This window comes from Pleurodeles waltl, chromosome 3_1 (genome assembly GCF_031143425.1).
Source record: "Pleurodeles waltl isolate 20211129_DDA chromosome 3_1, aPleWal1.hap1.20221129, whole genome shotgun sequence".
NCBI lineage: Eukaryota > Metazoa > Chordata > Amphibia > Caudata > Salamandridae > Pleurodeles > Pleurodeles waltl.
In genome coordinates, this window is record NC_090440.1 from 1,687,035,298 (window position 1) to 1,687,056,556 (window position 21,259).

The 21,259-nt window shown below is 43.1% G+C and overlaps 1 protein-coding gene across 6 annotated transcripts in view; it reads left to right on the top strand.

Moving 5' to 3' along the window:
• Positions 1-21,259, top strand: part of PCBP3 (poly(rC) binding protein 3) — a 184,078-nt gene that overhangs the window by 74,823 nt on the left and 87,996 nt on the right. For all 6 annotated transcript variants that reach the window (XM_069225481.1, XM_069225475.1, XM_069225476.1 and 3 more), the window contains exons 2-5: positions 6,025-6,149; positions 12,562-12,585; positions 13,579-13,611; positions 14,954-15,070. In XM_069225481.1, the coding sequence (XP_069081582.1) occupies positions 6,081-6,149; positions 12,562-12,585; positions 13,579-13,611; positions 14,954-15,070 (243 nt within the window). In that variant the 5' untranslated portion in view covers positions 6,025-6,080. The remainder of the gene's footprint in view (positions 1-6,024; positions 6,150-12,561; positions 12,586-13,578; positions 13,612-14,953; positions 15,071-21,259) is intronic.

The window sequence follows — 21,259 nt, forward strand, 5'->3', positions numbered from 1 at the left end:
AAACCTTCTAGGGTTACCAATAATGTGAGTACTTTTAACCCCCCCAAGAATCCACATATTTACATGAAGTGTAGACATTGTGTCTTCCCTGTAACCTTCAAATGTGAGTGTAGAGAGAATCTACATTCAAGCCACAATATGAACAACGATAAAATTCAGCGAATCCTCTCAAATTCCATATATACAGACTGCCCCGGAATCTTCGGGAGTAAAGAAAACAGATGCCTGCATGTCACCGACGACGTATGGCTCCTGTTTTGGGGTTAATTTTAACAACCCTATGCATTTTGGGAGTTGTAGTACACGTGCAGTTCACATGAACCAAATGAACTAACACTTGAAAACATAATTTGTGAAAAAAGCCCATGACATTTGTCCTTGGTGAAATGTAACTATTAAGGTCCTTATACCCTTAGCGTTAGTGACAGAATGAGTGTGAAACCAATGCTGGATCCCGGAAAGCTAAACATTTCTGAAAAGTAGACAAAATTCTGAATTCAGCAAGGGGTCATTTGTGTAGATCCTACAAGGTTTTCCTACAGAAAATAACAGCTGAAATAAATAAATATTGAAATTGAGCTGAAAAAAACCAGCAATTTTTCTCCATGATTTACTCTGTAACTTTTTCCTGCGATGTCAAATTTTGGAAAGCAATACACCGTTACGTCTGCTGGACTCTTCTGGTTGCAGGACTTGTAGGTTCATCAAGATCCCTAGGTACCAGAGCCAATAAATGATGTTGGAGGACTTGTAGGTTCATCAAGATCCCTAGGTACCATAGCCAATAAATGAGCTGCACCTTGCAATGGGTTTTCATCCTATACCGGGTAAACAGCAATTCATTTGCTGCAATATAAAGACTAAAAACTAGGTATCAAGAAAACCTTTGTATTTCCAAAATTAGCACCAGATAAAGTATTGAGAAGCAGTGGTTATTTGCACATCTCTGAAATCCGGGGTGCCCATACTCGCATGTGAATTACAGGGCATTTCTAAAATAGCCGTCTTTTTTACACACTGCCTTACATTTGGAAGGACAAAAATGTAGAGAAAGACAAGGGACAATAACACTTGCTCTGCTATTCTGTGTTTCCCCAAGTCTCCCGATAAAAATGGTACCTCACTTGAGTGGGTAGGCCTAATGCCCGCGACAGGAAACGCAACATGGACACATAACATTTTTAAATTGAAAACTGACATGTTTTTTGGAATGGTGCCTAGCTGTGGATTTGGGCCTCTAGCTCGACCGGCACCTAAGGAAACCTACCAAACCTGTGCTTTTGTGAAAACTAGCCACCTAGGGCAATCCAAGATGGTGTGACTTGTGGGGCTCTCACCAGGTTATGTTACCCAGAATCCTTTGCAAACCTCAATATTTGGCAAAAACACTTTTCCTCACATTTCAGTGATAGAAAGTTCTGAAATCTGAGAGGAGCCACAAATTTCCTTCCACCCATCATTCCCCCAAGTCTCCCAATAAACATGGTACCTCACTTGTGTGGGTAGGCCTAGTGCCCGCGACAGGAATAGATCACACAACGGTCAATGTGGGTCCTCACATGACGGCAACTGTTGACCCTGGGGTGATCCATTCCTGCTGCAGGCCCTAGGTGTAGGCACTCAAGTGGGGTAGTGTTTTTATCAGGACTGGTGGGGAAACACTGGGTGGTAGGAATTTTGTGGATCCCAGCATATTCCTGTAGTATGTGTGACAGAAATACAAGAAAGAATAGAGTTTTTTTTCAACATTTCGGCTTTCAGGTTATTATGGGTAAGAAAACTTTGGGGAATCCACACAAGTCACACCTCTGTGGACTCCCCCGGATGTCTAGTTTCCATAAATGTCTGGGTTTGGTATGCTTCCCTATATGGCCGCCGATCCCGGGACCAAAGACACAGGTGCCTGCCTTACAAAACCAGTTTGTTTTGTGATAGATAATTTTGATGTCTCCACAATACGATTTGGGCGGTGGAATTTGAGGCTGAACTAAATTGGGGTGCTCCCAACAGAATGAGACTCCTCCCACTGAAAAATCACTCCCAGAGTCTGTTCCATTGTCCTATCTCTCAGATGCTGTCTCAGTATCTGCTGTCTCAGTCTCTGATCCTACATCAGAGCTGTCCTCTATAACTCGAGTGAGCGCTTGAGCATAAGTCATCCAACGAGATGCCATATCTGCTACTGGCTAAACTGTTGCTCTAAAACACTAGCCTACGAAGACAGTCATAAAATTGCTGGTGTGTGTGTGATATGTGCAACAGTAGAGGTCACCTCACCTTTACTTTTTCCATCAATCAGCACATTCTTTCAAGACACTCAAAAAACACCTTGTCACATACCAGTTATCACAGACTTTAGCACCTCTAGCACCCAGTCCAACAATCATTATTGGTGCTCCCACTCCCATGACCTCCACCTTGGATTCCCTCACTACCACCCAGCAAAAGTGCCCTTCATCTCTCCATAGCCCCCCGCACATACATTTCATTTGTATTATAGGGCAGGTAATGGCTGACTTTACTAATGTACTCAGCTATTTACATAAAATACAGATTTGATCTTTGCAGGAGGCATACAGACCTTCTGCGCTACTTTATGACATAAAACTGCCACTAGACAAAGGTCTGATCCTTTTGTAGCAGAAACATAATCATAAGACTTACTTGCTGCCTAAAATCTACAGTTGAAACGCGTCAGTTGAAGTATGTGCATTGCTTTGAAGACGCAAGTTGCAACTGCAAGACACCTGGTGGCAAATGTGTATATATATATACGTATATATATATATATATATCACTTTTATATGTGGGTCCATTTTTCCTGGGGCCGATTGCAGCCCCCAGGGAAACCACACACACATTGACAAAAGTGATCTCTATCTCTCTCTCTCTCTCTCTCTCTCTCTCTCTCTCTCTATATATATATATATATATATATTTAAATTTAGCTCCTCCGGGGACAGCTACCTTTTTTTCTTTTCTTTTAATATGCCCGGGGGGGGGGGGTGAGCTGGCCCGCTTGCCGAGGGGCGACCCCCCCAAATGAAATCTCTGGTGCCGAGTGGGGTTTCCTGGCCCTCGATCGCAGACCAGGAAACTGGTTCAGGATGGCCTCGTTTGAAAGGGGAGAGAGGCTGTTTGGGGTTGTTTTCCCATTGGAGAAGGAAGCGGCTCTTGTGCAGCGTGCTGACCTCACAAAGGGGCGGGCAGGGGGTGGGGCGACATGGAAGATCTTCCCTGTCTCACGGGGTATTTTTAGAAAAAACACCTGAGGATTTTTTAACCCCCTACCTTGTGTCAGCCACTGGTCGTGATCCGCACCAGGGAGGTAGTGTGGGCACACTATAGGGGTTAAACCATAAAGTATATACTGGGAGATTTCTTCATAACCCATCTCATGAAAGAGCTGAGAGATTCCCCAAGAATCTCCTAGAGTGATTCAGAGAATCCAATCTGCAATCCACATTATGTAACTTCTCACAGACTACTACCTCGGAATACCCATAAGAAGTAACAAAGAGAAACCATGACACAATGATGTAAGTACTGGCATAAAATCCAAGAACATCCATAATGTGGTTTTGTCAATAGCTCCTACTAATCTTCATAAAATGAGTACTCAAAGACTTGTCGCAATTGTGAATATTGAAAGCCTCCCCAGTTAATCATGTAGTGAATCCCCTTAATGTGATTATTGGGAAAGCTCAACTCAAACATCTCCCTAAAATGAGAACTGTCGCAAAACTCTTTTGGATAGTCTACCATGATTTCTAACTCTTGCATGTGTGGTTCCATCTCACCATCACTCTAACCAGCTGAATTCTACCTTTCCCCTCTGCTATCCACTATACCTCTCTTTGTACCTCATTTCCTACCTGCTAGTAAAACACCTACGTTCTGCTTACCTGAATGTACTATCATTCCTTATATTGAGGTACCACTGTTAAGGAGAAAACCACTCTATCCACAAGTTTCCTTTCCTATCTGTCCCTCTAACATTTATTTTTCGTCCTCTTTCACTTTCCCCTGCTCCATGTTTTCCATCTCTCCTGTACCCTCAAATCCTTCAGTGCTTAGAAGAAACCTTAAAATCACATAGTGCACTATACAAATCACTAATGCAACATAACATAACATGACACCAGCCCTCGAGGTATTTTAGAAGCATCCTTGACATTTCTCTTTTCCTGACAGTCATGCCGTCATGTAAAGAATAGTTCATAACATCTAAGACTGAAAAAATGGTTTAATAAAAGTAGTAAGGCACATATTGTCTGAAAATATGAAATCAGAAAAGTGATCATGTCTAATAAAAAAAGTTAAAAGCCATTGATAAATAGTTGTAACCAGTTTCAAGATATCTCTTTTTGATTTGTTTGACAAAATAGGTTGACTTATACTGTCCCACGCAGACTCCTCAGTTTTTTGCGAAAAGGTGCTGATTTGGATGCTGATGGGGATGTCTGTGAACTGCTGTAAATAGTTTATCAGACTGTGTAGCCGCTACTGTCAAGACTTTATAGCCAACAAGCCCAAGGAGTTCTTAAACTTTAACAAGACTATGACTTGCTTTCTAGGTAAACTCACCAGAATGTGTGGCAGTATGCAAGACAATCTCAAAGCTCCCCACAATGCAGTCCTGTCAAGCAGACCCAGCTGACCAAACGATAGCCCAACACACCATGTCCAGTGTCTAAACTAAAGCCCTGCTCACAACCGTTTAGGACTGCTAATGGCATTGTCTTCTCCAGACTCCTTAAGGATTGCACTAACATTTCAGACCAACAGATTGGGCATCTAATTAACCAGCCATTTATGAATTGAATGGTCCCAGATTCCCTCAGGGAAGCAAATATTGCACACATTGTCTAAAGAGGCACCTTTGAATTCAACCTCACAACTAAATATTCATTCCAATCTTTCAAACTGTATCAAGAGATCTAGAGGTGACCACAGTCGCTCTTAACTGTCCAACTACCTGAGCACACAATGTGAGATTCTGCTCAGCTCATAACAATGCATCTTCTCCTCAAACGTTAAACAGAAATGCCTTTCTTAGAATCTGGAATGATGCTCTTGACGTAGCTGAGCTGATAAAGAGGGTTTGTTTCTCCTCAAATAGTGTCACATAAGAACAGATTTGAACACAGGATCAAAAGACCTTGCTCTGCAGTCTTTCTGAGGAAGCCAGAGTGTCTAGCATACACAGAAAATAAAGAACGTCCTTTATTATTAGATTCCATCATGGAGTCATCTAAGGAACATCCTTGTCTACTGTTGTCTTCAAGTAGTACCCCCATCCACTCTTCAGTGTCACAACCATGACCACATAGTCCATTTGTAGACCGACATACAGCTCTACTTAGGCATCACCAACAAGCACAATCAAGTCTACGCCATTCCACTGCAACCTACCTGATGTTTTTCAGTCTAACCTAATAACATCAGATGTCTTCTGCACTTTGTGCAATATCACTTGTTGCAATTGTGCATATTCTAACTTTGCTTATAATGGCTTTATTTTCAATGCAGCTTTCACTTATGATGGAATTACTAGAGAGTGATATGGCAGATGTTTTTATTATTTATTTGATTTTTTAAATTGCTTTTTCTGTATGAAAAGAGTTCATTGGGTTTGAGTTATAGTTGCCATTCTATGATGCTTTCTCCTGAACATATTTAGTGGCTCATACTGGAATTATCAATGGGCTTTTCATTTCATAAATGGGTGCGGTAGGTAGAGGTGGGCAGCTTTTTTCGTGAAATTTTCTGATGTCCTTTTTGAGTGTGTGCTGCAGTTCATATCAGAGTATTGAGGATGCTTTTCAATTTTTTTAAAGTATATTGCTTAATCAGTATGATCTTGAGTTTTTATTTTCCTAAGTAAGGTTAAAACCTGATGTCTGTATTTTCAGTCTTTTTCTTTGTGTTCTTTTTATAGTTGTTGTTAGAGTTGCTGTGTAAAACTTGTGCCTTGCTTTTTGGGAGATGTGATAGTGACAAAGAAACTTCCTCTCTCCACAGGTGGTGCATCTCCCCTGCCTGGTCCCACTCATTCCTCCCATCTTAATTTCTTTAGAATGGAACCAAAAGTGTCAGAAGGTGGCCTGAATGTTACCCTCACAATCCGCTTACTCATGCATGGCAAGGTGAGTAAAGTGGAGCCATTTATTGGGGTTTAATAACTCAGATATCATTTACTACTCTGAGAAGGAAAATTAGCAACAATGTGCAAATAGCAATGCAAAGCTGAGCTTCCATGAGATCCCCCTTTGTAGTAGGAGCAGCACTGTCTAAAGTACACCACTCTAGAGGTGGAATACTGCAGCCTAATAGGCATCCACTTAGATATGGAGCACCATAGAGATATCCCTCCAGAGCCATATCCTAAAAAACTGCTTTCAGAGTTACAGTAGTATTTCCTAGGAAAACAGCCATGGAGTTGGACCACCATACTTTAAAATACACCTATTTTACACCTAATACACCTAGAGAAGCATAGACACATCCACCAGACCACCCTAAACAGCATCAAACCAGAGCTAAAGTACCATAACCAAGGGATTAGCAGCCAGACCTGGATGTTCTAGCCGTAAAAGTTATCGCCCAGATCATAAGCATAATAGCATACCATTCTCTAACACCAGAGTGCCGCACCCTAAGAGATTTCCCCACACCTAGTGTACAATATCTCATATATTATAAGATATATCCCCAGAGTGGAAATTTCATGTAACCTAAGAGAAAAAGCTCACCATATTCCAAAAGATATTTCACAGACATGAAGAGTGATACTATGAGACATCTGAGTAGAGCTAGAGATCTACACAAGAGGCATCTCTGATACTCTGAAACTTAGGGGCATATTTACAAGCCCCGTGGCACAAGGCAGTGCAGCAAGTGTCCTTGCTGGGCTGCCCTGCACCACTTAGAATGGGCATAAATGCATTGTATTTACAAGATACAGTGTATTTCTGTACTTGCCCCCTGTGCTGGTGTGCAAATTGCTGCCTGGCACCAACGCAGGCAACCTTGCACTATGGTGCAAAGGAGTCTGAGTTTTTGGCAGGATTGTTTTTGTGCAGGAAGGGACGCCTTCCTGCACAAAAACAATCCTTGGAGGCATTTTCCTCTTTCTATGTGTGCTGCAGAATGAAGCACAAATAAAAAGAGGAAACGAGGAGAAGTAAAGATATTTCTCCTTGTTGCGCCTGCCTTGGGGAAGCGTACAGTTCGGATGACTTCCCAGGTTTACAGATTGTTGTAAATCTGGGAATGCGTCAAAACGCATGGGTGTTGCGTGGGAAAACCCACTGCAACGCCCATGGAATGCCTTCCTGAGACAGTGTAAGGCAACGCAGCGACTTGCGCTGAGTTGCCTTTCACCATATCTACAAGGACATGAAAAGTCATGCAAAGCAGGCTTTGCGTGGCCTTATAAATATGGGAGTGCACTATGCGCTGCTGGTGCGTCACATAAAGGTATGCACCAGAGGCAGACAGGGCTTGTAAATATGCCCCTTAGGGGCATACCCAAACCCAGTGTAGTAAGGGTCTGATCCAACTAGCCAAGGTCTGTTGCCCTTAGTCGTAGGATACATGCTTGCTGAAGGAAAAAAACAAAACAAATGTGAGTAAAGGCAGAAGGAACTGCCCTGCCTACTATTTAGACCAGGGTGCTAGTAAACCAATCTGGGCTGAAGTATGTCGCTGAAAAAGTTGTAAGCCTTGGGCTGGACAGCAGAAACTTTGGTGTTGAAATGATGATCATGGTGCCCTTCTTTGGCGTGGCGTCAGTCAGCTGTAGGTCTGAGTAGAATTTTCTTGACCATCTGCATCAGCATCTGTTGTAGGCGCATACACTCGAATGATCCATATGTTTATTAAGTGGCCTAGAGTTCAAACAGATAAATCACGCTATCATTCTTTAGATTGTGCCCCATGACCACAACTGCAGTTTCATTTTCTATGAATATCTGAACACCATTTTCCCAACATGCATTGTTTCCAGCATAATGGACTGTGTGGTCACCTGATGGAAGGTGACCCTTTCCTGCCCACTTCAGCTCTCTTATTCCTGGTATATTGATCTTCATGCAAGACATTTCTGTTTTCACAATTTCAAGCTTTCCCTGGTTCCATGTTCCATGGGTCCATGTTCCAACTGTATGTATTTTCAGCATGCTTCAGATGTTTCTTTTGTTTCTGGGTTCATCATCATCAAAACATCCCTTAGACTTTGGCTTAAATGTGTTACAAGTCTCAGTGCTACTCATAGTTATCCTTTGATGGGTGACTAATAAAAATGAGCATCAAAGAATTGACTCCTTCTAATTCTGGAGCTGGAGAAGGCCTTTGCATATCCCATCGAATGCTAGAAGATTGAATCAATCAATACTTGACCAGATCAAGCTGGAACTTTCACAAGAGTCACTTATGGTAAAATAAAATAGGCTCAACTATTTTGTCCACATAATGAGAAGAGAAGGAAAAAGGAAAAGAGGAAGACTGCTGGACTTAGTACTTTCTTCAAGGCCATCCCCAAACATTTTTACTTTCACTCTTCTGTTTCCTGAACCCATTTTTGTTAGCTTTTAAAGCTCTGTGCACTTTACCACTGCTAGCCAGTGCTACAGTGCTTGTGCTTTCTCCTTAAAACATGGTACAATTGGCTTTTGTCCAATTGGTATATTTAATTTACTTGTAAGTCCCTAGTAAAGTAGCACTACCTGTGCCCAGGGCCTGTAAAGTAGAGGCGTCTAGTGGGCCTGCAACACTTTTTGTCCCACCCACTTAAAAAGCCCTTTGAAACATGTCTTAGGCCTGCCTTTGCAGCCTGTGTGTGCAGTTTTAAACTGCCATTTTGACCTGGCAAAATAAACCTTCTCTTTTCATACATGCAAGATATCCCTAGAGAAGTCCCTGGATAGCCCAGAAGACAGCTTGCAATACAGTTAAAACGTGAGATATATACTTTCAAGTTTTATATGTCCTGGTAGTAAAAAACTCGTGAAATATTTTTTCACATTTGCAAGGCTGACCTCTTTCATAAGATAACATTGGAGTTACCTTATTACATTTAATAAGGTGCAAATTCCAAATAGGAGCAGGTAAGCAGTTTGTTTGGTGTCTCTAGCTTTGTAATAAAAACACAACTTATCGTGGAGTTGAATTTTAAATTACAATTTTGGAAATGTCACTTTTATAAAGTTGGCGTTTCCGTGCCTTAACCATTTAATGCCTGTCTGTGGGTCACATAACTAGTTGTAGATGACAGCTGGGCTTTTTGTATTCCTCTTAGACACACAATAGAGAGCTTAGGTGTGACTAGATGGGCCATCAGTGACAGGATAGGAGGCTGGAGCTGGGCGCAACCCTACGTACACTTGAATAGGCTGAGCTATGCCTCCACATAAAGGGCTGCATACCCCCAGTAGTTAGTCTAGAGCCAAGTCAGGGAAGCCAGGATGCCTGGTGGCATCAAAGGGAATTTATAGAAGCTTCTCCTGCCTTCCAGAGGGAGGGCATCGGATATAAATATTGGACCTCAACCACTGACTCTTCAGTGCACTTCTGGGCCTGTGGATTCTCTGCCACAACGAAGGACTGCTGTGCTGCTGAATGGATTGCCACTCTGCTGGGTTGCTACTCTGTAGGAATGCAGCCCTGCTGTGCTGATCTGCTGCACTCTTGCCTGGTTGTGAAGGACTGGACCTGCATCTCTGAACCCAGGACCCCAGAGTGACTCCAAGGGCTAGTTGGCTGGCCTCCTGACCATATGTTTCACGGAGATAACATATTTCCAACAAACTAGAACCCAGCACCTGAACTCTGGCATCCTGCTCTCCCACATGATGCTACCCCAGTCCTGGACCCTTGGAAGTGGGCCTGAAGATACTCTGGCAAGCCCAGTTGTGGTCCCCCTCAGAACTGCGGTGACGGGAAGTGATGTGAAGCCCCCCAAGCCTCGCCACACAGCCACCAGCCTCATAAGAACTGGCACAACTGCCAGATTTATTAGAACACATGCAAATCGACACAAAGCTGTGCCAAGCTATGCTTCCCAGCTCCCCGGAAATGAAGCAAAGCATAGTCCGGCAAAGCCTCGTCGCGCTGCTTCATGGGAACTAATGCTGGACAGCTCAAAGTCTCTCAAAGCAATGTCATGCAGACCGCACACTAGAATTTAAGGTACTGGGTTCAGTGGACCCAAGTGGGTCCCTGTTGCCAGCCCATACTCCATTGTGGTCGGCCTGAACTTGTGACTTTGTCCGAGTCCAGTTCAACAAGTTAACCACAGTTGGCACTTTATGCTTTTGGCTCTGTTTTCCCTCAAATCTTTATAATTGCCTAGCTTTAGTTCTATTGATTGGATTCTTGTCATTTGCTCTTGATTTATTTACTGTCTTTTTCTAACTTGGTGTGGGATCATTTTGTGTGGTGTTTTTCACTTTATTACTGTTTGAAGTGTTGCACAAATACTTTACACATTACCTTTAAGTTGAGCCTGACTGCTCTGTGCCAAGCTACCAGAGAGTTGAGCAGAGATTTATTTATGGTTGGCTTGTGCCTCACACTGAGAAGGATTGTGGTTGCTGCTGAGCAGGGCTCACAATCTAGTCAACCAACAACCCAATTTCTCACAAAGACCAGGATAACAGTGGATGTATGCAGGCAAGAATGATGCAAACAAGAATCTCTAAGACCTAAACAATTTTGTTATCGACTAAAACAAATGGACACATTTTATCCATCGAATCACCAAGAGTGGGATACCATTGAATGGATGATGGATAAAACAACAACAAACAAATGTGGTCAAAGCACATGCTTTCCTAAATTCACACTTTCACTCCTACAGGACATCAACTTGGCAGGGAGTACCCTCAAGAGGGTAAGACAACAGATACTTCATTTTATGCTAGGCATTTGAAACACCCTTGGTTGATAATGCCGTCCCAAGAAACAAATGCATTAGCCTATCTGGATTCATTATCTCCCCCATCCTTCTCCATTGGTCCAGTCCTTATCTCCTTGAAGTGCTTTGCGCCTCCCACAGAGGCTACATCCATGACTTTTTTGTGAATCCCAGGTTTGTCTTCTCTGCAAATTTGCCTCCTTGACAGTCAAGGCTCCTGAGGTGCGTGTCGTCTTTGGCAGTGTGGGGTGATGGACCCAGGACCCTTAGATGTTTTTTCTGGGACGGGTAAATATTACACAACGTTTCCCCTTCTTCTGATTGTGCCAGGTGGCACGAGCACCTGACTCTAAGAATAAAAAAAGGAAATGCCCTCCAACGAAAGAGAATACACATCCTCTGGCACCATCGAATAGCCTGTGAATGCCAGTTGGCTCATCATTAATAATAATGGCAACATTGCTTTATAAATCTATAAATATGTCTTGCAGCAGGAGTACTGGTCCTGCAAAAGATCGGGGCCTGGGGCATTATGTATCCCTCCCACAAATCCCTGGTCAGCCCCAGGACATAGCTGCATGTTCCTCGGGGAACCATTGATTTTACCGAATTTCGAATAGTAGATTAATAAAGTATGTACCTGCTTCATGTAGCGTACAACATTAAAAATCCTCTCCTTCGAATACATTGAATGGATGAGTGGATGCCAGAACGCATTTTGATGCATATGTGGCATTTGCAGGTTAGGAAGTGTTTCACTGATTGTTTATCGTCTTGTTTATTATGGATAAGGTGTGCAAAATGATAACTCCTCTGCCAATTTTTACCAAGGTGACAACATCTGAAACTTCACAAAGTTGCAAACTTTTTTCAACTTTGCACTTTCAAAACATTTTATGAGTGTCATTCATGGCTACGAAAAATTGGTGAGAGATTTTCCCCACAACAATAAAAAAAAAAAAAGTTTTGCAGTTTTTTATCCAGTTTTTCCAGGATTTTCACAATTTTTCAATTAAATAAATTAGTGAAATTGGCAAAAATGGCAAAATAAATAAAGACATTCATAATGTTGACAATGTCTCAAATTCAACACACCCTTAATTTAGGCAAACAACTCACGATGAAAGAGTGTTGTAAGAGGCAGAGGACGCCGTGTCCATCTTCCTTCTCTAAATCCGCATGTGCCATTTCCTCTGGAAACCGCTTCCGGAATAGCTCCTAATCCTAACAAAGCGTGATAAACCTCGTGAATAATCTACAAATGTCCCAAATATCTACGCGTTTTTTCAGAGGTAACAGTTGTTCAATGCCTGCCTAAGATGGTCTTGCTTCTGATCCCTCATCATGTATTATTTGTGTTTGCTGTTAAAACCCATTTTTGTGCATGCTCTGTGACATCCATTGCCGGAATGCAGCACTGAGCTCTTTATGATTTAGAGAAAGCGGGCATGGCAGTATCTTTCACATGCGCTTTATTATATCACCTTGTTTTTCCAACCATTGACTGTTTTTTCACTCTCACAGGAGTATGGAAGAATTATATTAGGGATCACTTGACTCTGACACGTTGTTTTGGCTCTCTCACAGAATATGTGATCTTTGTACATTTTTCAGACTCACAGTGTGTCTTTCTCTCTCAACAGGAAGTTGGAAGCATCATTGGCAAGGTGAGTGGAACCATTATTGAGGCCTGGGCAGTGAGGGTTGGCTGTATGGGAAGGGACACAGGATATGCATTCTGCAACCTCACCCAATTTCTCACCGCACGTCTATCAGCAAGCAACCCTGCAATGTGTCCTAGACTGAAAATTGATGCTAAAATGTGTTTTTAAGACTGTCCAGATAATTCTATTCTTGACCAAGGCAGGATTTCAGGGGTGTGAGGAGTCTTTCTCTGCCCAAAGACAGAGATGGGCCAGACAACATGGTCATAGTCAGTGTTGTGAACAAAGCTGAGTAACATCTGTCTCTTTTTCTGGGTTTTGGTGCAGTAGTTTGCATGCCATCTGGACTTTAATATCTTGAGCTAAACTCTTGAAATGAAAAAAATTCCACTGGGGTGTGTACAACCCTGCCCTGCATTTTTCACAGCAAGTTTTTGATGTTTTTTAAAATTTTTGACGTTAGCATACATGGCAACATTGCATGTGTGCTGAAAGCTCACTATGTACAGAATGGAAACCAGAGCTGGGGCATAAATGGCTCAGGCATGATTACCATGTGTTTGTGCAATGCGAAGTTCCAGGAGCAAGCTTGAAGGCTCAAAAGCCTTTAATGCTGACCTTCCATTGTCTCTATGTCAAGTAAGGGCCACGTAACAAGGAGGCATTTTTGGAGGCTTTCCTTTTCATGTCATGGAAACTAAAAATGGACTACAAGGAAAAAAACCCTGACACCCATTTTTTATTTAACATAGACAAAAAAACAGGTCTTTATTGAAAGCAAAAGTGCCTTTAATATATAGCACTTTGATTTTGTAAGTTCATCTGGCTTTAGTATTCTTATACTACTTGTGGTAGCGCATTAAAACAAGAACAATCAGATTTGCCAGTGCTTGTTGCGTTTATGGGCACTGGACGTAGACATTCAGATGTATAAGTTTAAAACTGTATAACAGTCAGAGAAAGTTCTCTAACCTTAGGTGCTTTGGTCCATTACAGAAAGGCGAAACAGTGAAGAAGATGCGTGAGGAGGTAAGCATTACCATGAGCTACCAGCTGATGGAGGGGAGTCGTCAGACATGCATTTGCTAGCAGGCCGTTATTACGGTGAAACTGTTTTATAAAATCTACAATGATTCAAAATATATGTGGTGGGTAGCTCTGGGCATGCAAAGGACAGATATTGGTGTACAACAATGGTTCTTAAACTGTGGTCTAGGGACCCCTATGGGACTGCAGCACCTAGTCAGGGGTTTATGACTGCTTAGAAAATTAAATAATATTAACAGATTAGTAAAGTGTATGTCAATAAAGGAGCACAATATAAAATTGAGAAATTTTAAATGTTCTGTACATGTCAAGGAATTTGAAATTGCAGGCTAATAATCAAGTTGGTGTCCTCAGATTGGTTAGTTGGAGCAGTGCAAATGCATCAAATTAATTGTAGTATGGAAGATGTTTATGAATTACATAAAATAGTTAATCATTTGTGCATTTCTGTATTTGTTTGATGAATGCATGTTTCTGTATTTTTGTGTATTGTTTTGAAGTTAAATTCAAATCATTAAAGTGCTTAAGCTAGGGTCCTCGGCTTCCGATGATCACTAAATCGGGGTCCCTGGATTCCAATTATGATTCACTGGGGGGGTCTGGATTCTAGTGATGAGTAAGTGGAGGGCCACAGAAGTCAAAAGGTTACCTCTGGTGTACAATACTTACAAACTGTACCACGTAGTCCTTTTTAGAAATGATCTTGGAGCAAAAATATTATTGATGATTTGATTAAACTCTTGTGTATTTTTAAGACAGCCCACCATTGATGTGCTGGCTGACTGTCGGCTGCATTGAATGTTGTACTGCACCCTTAGGGCTATCTAATACTGTGTGTTCAAGAAATAAAGCTAAGACTTGCGGCCATTGAAAATAACTTAATAGAGCCCTAAGGCCCTTTCTGCTCATGTCAGCCTCTTTGGAAGAAGTACCAAGTTTAGACTTTCAAGTTATTCTTGTCATTGTCTCATTCCGAGGAGCTTGAGGTGAGACAAAATGTAATTGTGTCTTAACCCAGGAAATAGAAAGATTTTCAGTAAGTCTTTGGCTCCAAGATTCAAAACTTCACCTTTTCAAAATAGTGTATGCATGAGGCTGAAAGAGGCACTAAAAGATCACGTGCATGTATAATGAGGAAGGGAAGGTTAAGGGTAGAGTGCTCGGGTGCCTCTGTTTTTAGTTCCTTGGGAAGGTTGTAGATGACATGCTGCTATAAATATGGGAAATCCATAATTCTGGTCCAGCAGAGGTGGTGGGGAAAGGTCTGCAACGTGTGTCAATATTTCTTTTAAATAGATGCTAACATTTGTTCAATCTCTTCCAGAGTGGAGCACGCATCAACATCTCCGAGGGGAATTGCCCTGAGCGTATCGTCACCATCACCGGGCCCACTGATGCCATCTTTAAGGCATTTGCTATGATTGCGTATAGATTTGAAGAGGTGAGATGAACATTGAGTGCAGAGTAATCCATCTGTTTTTGAATTGGGTGTTTTGGGGATGCTGAGGGACCACTGAAGGGGGAGGATTCAAGATATCAGAAATGCATTTGCATGGGCTTCATCAAAGAGATACTCTCTTCAGGCTGACATGCATTAGTAACATCGGATTGCACCTCCTGATCATATCCATGGGTTCTTTATGAGCTCCTCCCTGCACATGGCCAGGGGCAATGTAGAAATCTTGTACACTTGGCAGACATTTATTCCCTTACAACAACTTTCTCCTCTTTGTTTGGGATTTACTAGCAATGCTAAAAGCAATGTGTTAACAATAGTGTAGCAGTATGCATTTTGCAGCCCAGAGGCAAATCTTTACTGAGGTAAATTGTCTCTTATAGCCACAGAGTTGTCTTCCTACAGGGCATGTCCCCAGCCGAATGTCTCTTCCAGGGAGTGCAGTCTTCTTATAAACGGTGGCTGAAGTGGCATGTCTCTTTCAGCCAGTGTGCTGTGCTCATAAATTCGTTGGCTGAAGTATAATGCCACTTTCAGCCACTGATCATGTCTTATACAGAGGATGTCTGAACTGGAATGCCTTTTCCAGGCAGTGGGGTGTCTTCTGCAGGAGGAAGTATATTAAAGCCAATGGAATGCCATCTTGCAGATTGGAGTGCCCCTTCTGTCTAATATTGAATGCTCAACGGGGCAGGAATTGGACGAGAGGGGCGCAGATACGACGTTCTATAAACAAAGTCAGGATCGGTTGTTTCTTCCTGGCCATTTGCCATCTGTCAGCGAGCTCTGTGCTAGTCATAAATTGAAATAAACAGTTACTCCCAGAGTACAGACTGTCATGATTAAATGTCATGCTTCTCTCAAGCTTGCCTGGCCTTCCAGTCCTGTCCCTATTTTTCCTGTCACAACCGCATTGTCTTCCTCGTCCCAGACATTCTTCATGAGGGGGCTCCCCCTCCTTGACAGACACTTTTATAGTTGATTTAGCTTGCCTAAAAAAAGCCCCTTAAAGGACGCACTTACCCAAAATACGCCCTGCTTTGTTCTCTGGCGGCTTGTGGGTTAGGTGAATCAATGTATGTCATTGAGCGGAGTGGAGATTTCTGCCTTCCACACTTCTCACGTTATGTCACTCTTGGCGACATAGTTAGGTAGGACAGGATATATATTGGTCCTGCTCCAGAGACGCTTCCGGTGCCTGGTTGGGCTTGATGCTGCATTTGGATGATTAGCCTGCACCTACCGCTATTGGCTTGGGGGACAACTTTCAATGGCGCAGTGGAGCGACATCCCTACATAATGTCCCCTCTATTTCATTTGCGTGACTCAAGGATTTTGGTTTGGCGCTGCCAAGCTGATAATTGATAGTGCAAGTCTGAGCTTCTGGCACGGCAAGGCATGGACGCTATGTGTGAGAAGAAGCTGACCTCCTACATATTGCAGAGCGAGTGAGTTGCTTTGCTGCAAACATTTATTCTGCTATGAAATCCTCTTGTAGCTTTTTTATTCTGGTACCTTTTTGGGAGGGGAAGCACTGTGCTGAGCTATTGGCAAAGGAGATGGCAAGGAAACAAGTCTTCTTGGGTTCTTTTGTCTCTTCTTCATCCTGGACATGTCTAGAGTGTAGGCAGGACTCAGATGCCTCAGTGCTACCCGATCCTTAGGATATTTAGTGGACAAGGAGGTCCTGACTCTGTTTCTGGGCTATCTCTCTCCCTAGCCTTGCCAGCAAGCGAGACTTGCCCTGAACTTTTTGGTAGAACAGAGTTGCAATCACAGTTTCTTCCTAATGTGCCCTTTGATACTTTGTGTGCACTTACATTGAAGGTCGACACCAGATTTGAACACATGATTGCAAAGCAGAGGGTCTTCAAAAATCAGTGATTCTTCATTTTCCTTTTCTGGGCCGCATATAGTTTGGTCCCCAGCTGGATGATCTCCCTCACATATCCCTCAAGATCCGGGAACTATGCTCTGCCTTTTACTTAAGGCTCACAGTGCTTGGAGGCTTCCAGATCCTCTAGGACAGTGGTTCTTAACCTTCATTGCCAGGGACCACATGAGTTCCACAAAGCCTATTCCGGTGGTCTGCGATTGATTAGAAAATTAAATGATATTAGCAGATAATTAATGTCTAGATAAATGATGAAGCACTATGTAAAATTGAAGGTTAAAAATTAAGTTGATATCCTCAGATTGATTTGTGGGAGCAGGGCAAGTGCATCAAACAAGATATAGTATAGATGATGAGTGTCCTGGATTGAATTTAGAAAAGTGCCAACCTTCCTATTAAAATTAAAATGTTTTTTTACATGTGTTTGTGAATTAAATAAATTAGTTCATAATTTGTGTATTTCTTTGATGAATGCTTGTTTCTGTATTTTTTGTGTATTGTTTTGTGGGTTAAATCATCATAAATGCTTAGGCTGTGTCCCTGGCTTTCAGTTATGACTCAGTCCTTGGATTCCAATAATGTTTCAGTGTGGGTCCCTGGGTTCAAGTAGTGATCTGATGGGGATGCACAGAAATCAAAGACCTCTGTTCCAGGAAGGTCACTACATACAGTGCCATCATCCTTCTACCACCTAGTCACATGGAGAAGCTAGCTGCTTCAGGGGCAGGCACTAGGGTCAGTTTTCAAAAGCTGTTTCAGACACTGCTTCCAAACTTTTGCTCTTGACTACTGCACCTTTCCAGTATTAGACCCCATAGGAAGCTATATCCTGGTGTGCTTTGGACGCGCTGTTAGATTGGTCTCAGATGCTCAGGTTCCAGGATTGCTTGATAGAGGTATCAGATTGAATTTTCCTCTTTTCCTACAGATTCTGGACCTCTGACCAGTCCAGTGATCCAGTCCACGGACACACAGGTGACTCTCCAAGTGTGACTACAGACATTAGGCTAAAGGCATAGGGGTATATTCACACATATGTCTGGTGTCTAAGACTTCAAATTGATTTGGTTAGCATCAATCTGAAGGGGGGCAATTTCTGAGGCTTGCGGTTCTGTCCTTTCATTTCCAACTCAAGATCTTACTTTTGTGCTAAAATCTGACCTATAAGTACTTTCCAGAATAGTTGCAATAGTGCTGGGTCTTCCTCACGGCAAAAGGATTGACCTTCACCAGTCCTTCACAGCAGCGGCTGCTGCAAATCTCATGGGGAGGGGCAGGCAGGGGGAGGGACAAGGGGGGAATAAAAAATATAAAAATAAAAAAAACGTACCTTTTGCCGTCGCCATTGCCGACGCCTCCTGCCACGTTGCCCCTCTTCCCTCGATGTGGTGTCCCAGCATTCACTGGGACACCAGCACAGGCTCCCCTGCAATCCTGGCACTGCTTTCATGCTAAATCTAGCTTGAAAGCAGCATCAGTGGTGGTCTGAGAGGCTTGGACTACAACTCAAACACAGCCCTGGGGGTCTATGCAGTTTCTGCAGCCCGGCTGGAGAAACCTAAGTGCACATGTGTGTTTGGCCAGCCTGAGACGGCCGGCAAACACACATACGCAAGTTAGGTGCACTCTCTCCTCCTCCCTCCTCCCACCTCCCATGGCCCAGACTGCCCCTCCCTTCACATGCTGCTGGCTGATCCAGCAGTTTAAAGCTAAAACGATAATGAAATATTGTTTTATCTTTCAGCTCCTGGACTTAGCCAAGGGGGCAAGGCTCCTTTGCCATTGCGAAGGAGCCACCCCTGGTACTTCGACCACTGGTTAATCAATTCTCAATCTAGGGCCAAGACGTGTTGGATGTGGAAGTGATGTGCCAGTTTTTGGATTGCACAAGGTTCATGATCAGCCCAGCCAAGTCAAGGTTAGAATGAACCCAGGGCCTGTACTTCAGAGGGGTCCAGTTCCAGATCGATGTGTGAACGATGTCCTTACCTGTGAATCGTGCCACCCACATTAATGTGCATGTGATGTCTCTCCTAGCTTTGTAATCAGCCAAGAGATGGAGGTATGCTGCTAGAGGATCTTGTGAGCAGAGGGTTCTGCCCGTCTTATGCCCACTCATATTCAATGAAAGTTCCCTTTTCTTGCCCCTCACCCAATTTTCTTGACATAGGTTCTTGCTTCAAGCTATGTCTGGGCTGTACCACTAGGATCTCTGTCAACTCATTGCTTTTGGCGGATAGGAACCTGGTTCACTCCTCCAACTGGAAAGGTCTATCAGTTAAACTACTAGCTGCAAGCTGTTCTAGAATTCGTTCATGACAGGGCAGTACTTCTGAAGATAGATAACACCACCACCACCAAGACTGCATCGCTACGCTGGGCGTCACCGGATTTAAGGAGTCAGAAAATGTGGTAGTCCAGATGTGGTTCTGGACAAATGAACACCTGCTATAATTGACAGTGGACAGCACTCGGGCAGACCCTTTGAGTTGAGTATTACCTTATTCCCAGGACTTCTGTCCCTTGAATTAGGTGCTCTTACTGGAGTAAGCCAGGCTTGGCACACCAGTGGGGGGCTTGTTTGCAGAGCTAGACAATACCTTTACAGCATTATTGACATGCTAACCTGCACCTTGTTGAAGGGCCTTCTGCTCGTCTTTTCCCCTTTTTGCAGTTGTTCCCAAGCTTTTGGCTGGTTTTCTGTAGGTAACAGGGGAAGATCCTGGTGGGTTACATTTGACTTCAGAGAGCATGATTTGCTGCTCACTGCTAGATGGCATCAGTTCTGAAGTTGATTCTACCTGTCACTGTTTTACTCTTCAGAGGATCTGACTCTCTGTACTGCAGTTGAATGTATAAGTCTTAAGACTGGGGCTTTCATAAACATTGCCTCTACTGTACGGGCTTTCAAGGCATCCATTGACTAGAACGACCTATGGCCATCACTGGCCATTCTTTCACAAATGCTGTGCAGAGAGTAGTGTTGTACCTCAGAACTTTGACCCGGTGCTGCTATTGCAATTTTGTCAAGGTGGTCTTTCCTAGAGGTTGTCTCCTGCTGTGCTGAAGGTTCAGTGGGCTGCCATTAGGGCTTATGAGGAACCATGGAGAGGGTTATAGACTATTAATTACTTAGTATTTCAGCTTCCCAAACAGTTCTCTGGGCAGATCTCCTTGCAATGTGCCTTTAATACTCTCTGTTAGACAGTTTGCTTCTATTGGGCCTTTAATGGGGAGGGTAGGCGTGGTCTCTTTAAAATGTTTGTCTCTGAATGTTCTTTGTTAGAATATCCTTAGGAAAAATACCATCTGATGTAAACATGCTGTCCAAAATATCATTTTCATGATATCATCCCACTGAGTATAGATTATTAACTCCAAATTCTTTTGTCAGACTATATTTTGGTTACAATGTTATGGTACCATACTTCTTTAAAGCCTTTTTTCTGGTTGTTTTCCGTGAGGCAGCTTGATGAATTGGGTTCCTTATATCTGTATCGTTCATGACCACTTGATTTTTATTTGGGGTGGGCGAAGAATTCCGCTCCGCTGGTGGTGTTCGTGGAGTTTTCCCCACTCTGCGTGGAGGTCTGTAAAACTCAGCGAAGTGACGTGGAGCGGAGTTTTTTCTCTCACTCGCCAATGTTAAGTTGGTGAGCGCAAGCGAGAGAAATCGCTAAGTTGGTGAGTGAGATTTCTGAGCACAAGCAGTCGTGTTAGGCTGCGACCGCTCGTGATGAGAAAGCTGCCACTCGTACTGTGGAAGTTGCCGCTTGAGTAGAAAATCTACTTGAACGACAGAAAGCGGTTGGTGCCCTCTGGCGCTCCACCGTTTGCGCTAATTTTACAGCGTGGGAGAAACTCCTGGTGCTGAAAATCAGCGTGAACAGCGCAACTTACCCAAACTCTGCTGCTCATGGAGTTTTTTCAGCACTTCATGGAGTTCCACGCAGCAGAACTCCACAAACTCGACCCAGGCCTCACCTTAGGACAACACATGTATTAGTCTTTAAATTAGCTGGGCAGTTTCAAATGGAATTTGATGTGGTGCTCCCTGATCCTATGTTCCCAGAGGAAAGGGAGTTCCATTTGCTGGATGTGTGCAGGTCTCTGTTTATTTATCTTTGGTGAACAGCTTTTTTTTGCCACACTGACAATTTGTGTTACCTTTGGCACAGCAGGTGCACCTTAAATCGCTGGATGAAACCCGCTAGCTACTTGGCCTGTGAAATGTCTGGCAGGGATCATCCTGGCCTGGTTTAGGAACAGTCTACTAGGGG